Source organism: Mus pahari, chromosome 3 (genome assembly GCF_900095145.1).
Source record: "Mus pahari chromosome 3, PAHARI_EIJ_v1.1, whole genome shotgun sequence".
In the NCBI taxonomy this organism is placed as follows: Eukaryota; Metazoa; Chordata; class Mammalia; order Rodentia; family Muridae; genus Mus; species Mus pahari.
In genome coordinates, this window is record NC_034592.1 from 38,810,360 (window position 1) to 38,818,253 (window position 7,894).

General features: G+C 40.3%; 1 protein-coding gene across 1 annotated transcript in view; it reads right to left on the reverse strand.

The window, feature by feature from the left end:
- Positions 1-3,891: 3,891 nt before the first annotated feature.
- The window catches only part of Neb (nebulin), a 196,883-nt gene continuing 192,880 nt past the window's right edge, over positions 3,892-7,894 (reverse strand). Inside the window, 1 exon segment of the mRNA XM_029536160.1 lies at positions 3,892-4,619. Coding sequence (XP_029392020.1) covers positions 4,446-4,619 — 174 coding nt within the window. The 3' untranslated portion in view covers positions 3,892-4,445.

Below are 7,894 nucleotides of genomic sequence, written 5' to 3' on the forward strand. Positions count from 1 at the left end.
TTGAGAAACCTTAAGCCTTCCCTCCCCTAGTGCCATACCTTCGATTAAAAAACTTCCTAATTCCTACCAAACAGCCAACAGAGTATTCAAATGCCCACAAGCTTTATGGGAAACCTCCTATTCAAATTATCACACTGCATGTAAGTTGATTATCAATCACAATAAATGTATACACACACACACACCCCAAAAAAACCCAGGGGGTATGGCACACACCTTTTATCCCAGCACTTGGGAGGCAGAGGCAGAAGGATGTCAGCTTGGGTTGAAGACAAAGTTCTGGGCCTCTTTCCAGGCTTTCTGGAAAGCTTGGGGGCTTACAGAAACATCATTCAAATCTTTGTACTTAGCATCTCCTCCTGTGTGCCTTTTTGCCCAGGCTTGAAAGGACAGTAGACCTATTTATTTGGCTAATCTCATCTAAACAAGAACAGGGCAGGGTGGGGGCATGATATAGTCCAAAATATGTTTAGGCATTAGTGTTAATTTTTTCCTCTTTGTTACAATTAGAAGGTAAGATAAATAACTGGTCTTGAGGCCCTCTGCAGCTTGATAGTCATGCTTGTGGAGATTCTCAGGTTGCTCCTAGTAGACTGGTAAAAATAGAACAAGCAGATGTGCGGAGGGGAGGCCCAAAGGTCGGGGGATGGGTGAAAGTTAGGACTTTAGTGATTGCCAGTTTCTAGGATGTGGTTAATGTTAGGAAACTTGTGGGATTTACAGTGAAACCTCACTAGCTAGATTTATGTGAAGTTATGGGAAGAGTGAACTGGTTGGCTGGAAAGCAAGATTCAACATTTTTTTTAAAGTTTTTTTTTATTATATGTCTTCAGACACATCAGAAGAGGGCATGAGATCCCATTACAGATGGATGTGAGCCACCATGTGGTTGCTGGGATTTGAGCTCAGGAACTCTGGGAGAGCAGTCACTGCTCTTAACTGCTGAGCCATCTCCAGCCCAAGAGTAAACATTTTTGAGGATATCTGATACAGGAGGATTCTCTACTTCATTGTTGAGGTTTTAAGAAAAATCTAGAATTAAAAGATTTCTTTATATTAGCTGATAAATATGACCAAAACATAATAAAAACTCCCTCAGCTGAATGTGCAGCAGATGTTTTAGGTATTACCAGAATTTAATGATAGATAGCTGCATATTGTATTTTCCCAATATCTATTCGGCCCAAGTAGGAGCCAGTGAGTGAGTACAAGTGTATCTAAGTGTATGTGAGTTGGTGAGTTTATTAGAGCACTTGTGAGGAGTTACAGGAGACTAGGGGAGCTCAGAGGAGCTGCATCACAGTAGAGTACCATGCAGCATGTATGACAACCTCATGGAAACTACATTATGGCCTGCTTTCAGTTAACCTTCCTCTTCTGTATACTCTGTTGTCCCAAATCTTCCCTTAAACTGCAAGCCAAACCCGATCCCTTCCTCCTTCAAATGGTTTCTTGTCAGATGTTGTCCCTGCAATGAGAAAAGTAACCAGTCCAAGAGGAGGCTGTTTGGTTGCCATAGGAACCCCCACGAGGCTCCAACACCCTACTTCACAGTTAAGAGAAGTTAAGCAATCTGAATTTGAGTTGGGCTCTGCCCCACGAATCTTCTTTTCCGTGCCCAAATGAAGTGGAGTGAGCAGGTTACCTCAGGGGCTGAGAGGGAATGATTATTGTAGGACTGTTTCTCAAGCTGGGGGAAAACATCTCTAGACATCTTGCAACTGGCAATCCCAGGGCGGTCCCATGACCTTTTCCTTTTCCCTATTCCAGAATGTTAGTAATTCTGCTTCTGTGTCCATAGATCCAACTGTGGCTGTGTTTTCAGCTGATTGCTAGGGCTTCCTGGACCATAGTAATCACTATGTTATCATGGTCCACCTAGAGGAACACTGCACAGTGCTATTGATGTTTAATTGAACTGGGATTTTCACCAAGTGGAGATGAAGCTTGGAGACTGAGATGGGAGAATCATTGGAAGATTCAGGCATTGCGGGGGGTTTGGGTCTAGATTTTCTAAGGTTTGGTCTCTGTGGTGCTTTTTGTGGGTGATGGGGCTGGAGGTTTAGGACATTGTGACCATGTCCATAAAGGACCGTGGTACCCTGGTCTTTTCTATTTCCAACTATCTGACAAAATAGCCTCTTGTCATATGCTCTCATGATGGTTCTGCTTTGCCAAAAGGTAATGGGACTTGTTAGTGATTAAGCAGAACAGCTGAAGTGGTAAACTATTGTGCAAACTGGGTATGCACGGGTATTTACCCTCTCCAAAGTAAGGATAAACATAGGCCTTTGCTGGTTAGGGTGGTTTTTGTTCTTTTGACTCCTTGATCCTATAAGTTAACAGTCACCTGGGAAGAGGGATTATCCACAGTAGATTGTCTGGAGAACAGTTTGTGGGACATTTCTTAATTCGTGATTGAGGTGGGAGGATCTAGCTCAGAATGGGTATTGTGCCTCCTGGCAGGGGGAATAAGCCATGAGGAGCAACCCATTAAGTAGCATTCTTCTGTGGCCTCTGCCCTGCCCTGGATTCTCTCAGTGACATGGAAACTTAAGATAAATAACCCTCTCCCCCACCCCAAGTAGCTTTTGGTCAGAAAATTTTATTACAACAATAGAGAGCAAACAAAGGGGGCAGTGGTGGCACACCCCTTTAATCCCAGCAGGTGGATTTCTGAGTTCAAGGACAGCCTGGTCTACAGAGTGAGTTCCAGGTCAGCCAGGGCTATACAGAGAAACCCTGTCTCAGAAAAACAACAACAAAAAAGAAAGCAAACGAAGATAGCCTCTCTAATAAATTCCTTAACCTTTTGTTGGGGGAAAAACATAAGATTCCCATGCAAGGTAGGTAATCTATTCTCTATTTTTTGTCTTATTTGTGTTCATTTTGGCTTTATAGTCACTGTGATTGGAATCCATTGTGTTCCCTTACTGGACTAATTGGAGTGAAATTTTCACAAAACTGTTGAATTTGGAAGTATTAAGTTACTTTAGGGCTTTTGTTGTAATAGTGAAAAAAAAAATCAACATAGGTATGGTATGCCTTGAGTCTGTGAGGACCCCAACTTTCTCATTAATATGAGTTTCATTATGTAGTTCAATGCCTGACATAGAGATGTTTTCTCCCTATTTACAAATAGGTGATTTTTGCTAAGTACTCAACCCCTTAAGTCTCAGAGAATCATGTATTAAGAAAAGAGGGACACTGCCTAGCATGCCCAAGACCCTTGGTTTGATATCCAGCATTGCCCCAAACAAATACAACTAAAAGACCTGCTCCAAATAGCAGCATTGCTGTAGTTATCATGTTATGGAGGCAGTCTTTAGATCTTTCAGAAGGATATTTTTTAAACAAAGGATAAGGCATTCATTGCTGGTGGTCTAGAAAGACAGTAGAAACCTCCTGTCCCTTCACACAAGGTTTTGCCCATATTGTTGCTCATTGCATTCAGGTGGCAGGAATCCCTCAAGTTAAGATTGCTTCCCACAGGTCTCCCCAAAGCTCTTAAGGAAAGTTTGCCAACCTAAAGTTGAAATTGCTTCAATTCTCTAGTCAAGAGACACAGGTTAGCTGAAAGAATTAAACAAAATCAAAAATATATGTAAAATGGATCATTTTGAGAATGTCTGATCTTCATTTTTATCAGTACATTTAAAAAAAAAAACTTAGGTAGCTTAATAGGAGTGGTGGGTTTCATTTTATTGTTTATGCATACGTGTTTTGCCTGTGTATTCATGTGTACCATGTTCGTGTGATCTTTGGAACTCAAGTTACAAATGGTTGTGAACTGCCATGTGGATGCTGGGAATCACACAGAGCACCAACTCACAGTTCCAGCTCCAAATTTAGGTAACTTTTAAACTCAGACTTTATTAAAGTTTAGCCCCTGAACATTTTATTTCAATACTATAGATTTTATTAGTTTCTAGTTTCTCAACAGTTTATATTGACTGTTTATCCTTACAGAAGTGAAATTAGAAACACAAGCATTAGCACATAGTAAACAAGAGAAAGTCGTTCTCTTTTGTTTTCTTTTAGATGTTCAAAGTAATGTCAAAATGTTTTTCTAATTGGGAAGGACTGGTTTGGTTACATAACACTACAGAAGCATTTAAAATTATACTGTTAATTTGAATTTACTTTAAAACTGAAAAGAGTTCATAATGTAAAAGCTTATTTGGAAAGTAAGTTTTTACATGTTACTGTCTCCAGTTTCATGTGCAAATTCAGAAAAAAAATGAAGCTGTAAATCTAGTTTGAGAACTGAACAGATGAATTGATGTTGGATACCTTGGTTTCTAGAGAAGAGATGATAACACATGAAATAATATTGCTACAGATGAAAACATGAGAGTTTGAGAGCCATGGATGTACTGAAGTCTCCACTGAAATGTTGCCTGCAGAGTTGCAGATACTGCAAACCAATGGAGGTCTTGAAGTGCCTAAATAGCTTCCACATAGTTGGCAGGGAGCATGCCGGTCCTGCCGGTCCTCTGCACAGTGCCATACATCCAGCCTTCATCAATCGCCTGGGCATTCACTATAGCATCTCCATCCTTAAAGGATACTTCATCTGCATCTGCAGCCATATAGTCATATATAGCACGGAAGATTTTCTGTTCATGGGAATGAAAACAAGGAAAATACCATATATTGGTAAGAGTGTATGACCTTTTCCATAAATTCAAGTTACATAGAACAGTGTGCAGCTACCACTAAGACAACAAAAGCATCTGTAAAGTCGCCATAAAATATTTGCAAGTTGCCAGGCATGGTGGCCCACGCCTTTAATCCCAGCAGAGGCAGGCGGATTTCGAGAGAGTTCGAGGCCAGCCTGGTCTACAAAGTGAGTTCCAGGACAGCTAGGGCTATACAGAGAAACCCTGTCTCGAAAAAAACAAAACAAAACAAAATGCAAGTCATTTGCTGGTAAGTTTATACTTGGAATATATGAAAAGATATTTCACTCTTAGCTTGAGAGCTTGGCTATCTAATTTTCCTGCTGGAGAGGGCTCAATTCATTAAGAGCACTTCCTGTTCTTTCAGAGGATCTGGGTTCAGTTCCTAGTGGCTTACAGCAGTAACTCAAATTCCAGGGGATCCAGTGTCCTTTTATGACCTATACTCATGTTGTACATGTAAGTACAGGAAAAACACTCATGCACGTAAAATAAAAATTTTAAAATGTAATAAGCAGAGGGAAAGAGCCTATGTGTAGGGAGCAGAGGAAGCCCTCCTTGAGTCAAGTACTGAGTGAATGTGTATTATGACTTGTTCATACCTAGGACTGCAGTGCAAAGCCTGTGTACAATACTTTAGGCTTGACTGAGACTGGCAAAGCCACCTCTCTTTCTTTCTTTCTTTTTTTTTTTTTTAAAGAATTTTAAAATCTTAAAGTAATTTTTTTTTTTTTTTTTTTTTTTTTTCAAGACAGGGTTTCTGTATAGCCCTGGCTGTTCTGGAACTCACTTTGTAGACCAGGCTGGCCTCGAACTCAGAAATCCACCTGCCTCCCGAGTTCTGGGATTAAAGGTGTGCGTCACCATGCCTGGCTTCTTAAAGTACTTTTTATTAGATGTTTTCTTTATTTCTATTTCAAATGTTATCCCCTTTCCTAGTTTCCTCTCTGAAAAATCCCCTATACCCTCCCCGTACCCTCTCCCACTTTCTGGCCCTGGTAATCCCCGATACTGGGACATAGAATCTTCGCAAGACCAAGGGCCTTTCCTCCCACTGATGGCCAACTAACTAGGCCATCCTGTGCTACATAGGCAGCTAGAGACACATGACAGCCTATAGACAGGGCTATACAGAGAAACCCTGTCTCGAAAAACCAAAAACAAACAAGTTGGAACATTTCTGGGTATATGCCCAGTAGTGGTATAGCTGTGTCCTCAGGTAATAAATACTCTGTCCAACAATCTGATTTCCAGCTTGTAATCCCACCAGCAGTGGAGGAGTGTTCCTCTTTCTCCACATCCTTGCCAGCATCTGCTGTCCCCTGGATTTTTTATTTTGGCTATTCTGACTGGTATGTGGAATCTCAGGGTTGTTTTGATTTGCATTTCCCTGATGACTAAGAATGTTGAACATTTCTTTAGATGCTTCTCAGCCATTCGAGTTTCCTTGGTTGAAAATTCTCTTGTTTAGCTCTGTACCCCATTTTTTTAAATAGGGTTATTTGGTTTTCTGGAATCTAATTTCTTGGATATCAGTCTCCTATCGGATTTAGGATTGGTAAAGATCTTTTCCCAACCTGTTGGTGGCCTTTTTGTCTTATTGACAGTTTCTTTTCTGGCAAAGCTTTCTTTAGGTGTCCTAGTACCAATGTTTATGGACAACTGATAACCTTGTACAAAAACTACCAACGGTACCTTCTTCTGGATGTTTAAAACAATCTGAGACTGCTCAATAACCTACTGATCCATCAAGTCATTTCAGAAAATACCAGAAGCAATATTTTGGACTGAAGGGGATAAGCATAACTGAGAGACAATAGGAATAAAAAATGAAGCTATAATAACGGAAATATGAAATAGAGCTAAGATCATAGACAGCAAGTAACTCCATTCCAAGAAGTTATTAATTGCCTCAATAATCAAGAGACAAAGACATTTTTCTACCGTTTACAAGAAACTCGACTAATAGGTACCGCCTTAAGGTGAAGGGATAGAAAAGAGTATTTCAAGCACATGAGACTAGGATGCAAGCAGGTATAACTGTCCTAATATCCAACAAAACAGAATTCAAGGGAACAGTTAACCAAGAAGAGTTTTTGTTTTTGTTGTTGTTTTTTCGAGACAGGGTTTCTCTGTATTTCCCTGGCTGTCCTGGAACTCCCTTTGTAGACTAGGTTGCCTTGAACTCAGAAATCCACCTGCCTCCCAAGTGGTGGGATTAAAGGCGTGCACCACCACCACCCGGCAAGATATTTCTAAGCATACACACCAAACTGTAGCACACCCAGTTTAATAAAGTATGCTTCCAGAATTAAAGACAGAGTAACTTTCAACTCAGTAATAATGATATAACCTACTTTCTCCAAGAGACAGGCTATCGGACAAAAGAGTCTACATTGATTGACACATCAGATAGGCCTGATATCAGTGGAATATTTCAACTAATACTAAAGAATATACATTCTACTCAGCAACCCATAGACCACATCTTGAGACACAAACCAAATTTGGAACAATTGAAACAAAATCATTTGTTCTGACCACAATGCAACGAACCTTAAAATCAACAGTAAACAAATTAACACATTAGTGAATGGTGGGGTCAAATTAGATAAATATTGAAATGACAACAAAACTTGTGGGACACATTAGAAGCAGTCCTAAGAACAAAGATGTGTCGGCTGGAAGTTGGGGGAGGCCCCGGGAAGTAGGGAAGGGGAAAGGATGGTCAAGGAATATTGCACAAAAAATATTTTTACGTAAAACTAGATCACAAGTAAATGATGGTACAACAAGAAACCAAATGAACTAGACAGGATAAAACAACAAAAATCAAAGCAGTAATTAATGGGAGAGAAGTACAGAAAACAATCTAAGAAATGATTCTTGAGATAAGACTTGGCCCAACTTGTCAAGAGAAAGAGGATTTAAAAAACAGTATCAGAAATAAGCAAGGAAAACAGAACAGACAAGAAAGAAATTTGGGCTTATAAGGGAATGGTTATTTTAAAAAACCTATTGTCCATTAAAGTTAGAAGATCTGAAGTAAAACACTAAAGCTAGATGAGAAGAACACAGCCTTGAATAGAGCCATAAGAAATGAGATTGGAGCTGGGCGTGGTGGCGCATGCCTTTAATCCCAGCACTTGGGAGGCAGAGGCAGGCGGATTTCTGAGTTCGAGGCCAGCCTGGTCTACAGAGTGAGTTCCAGG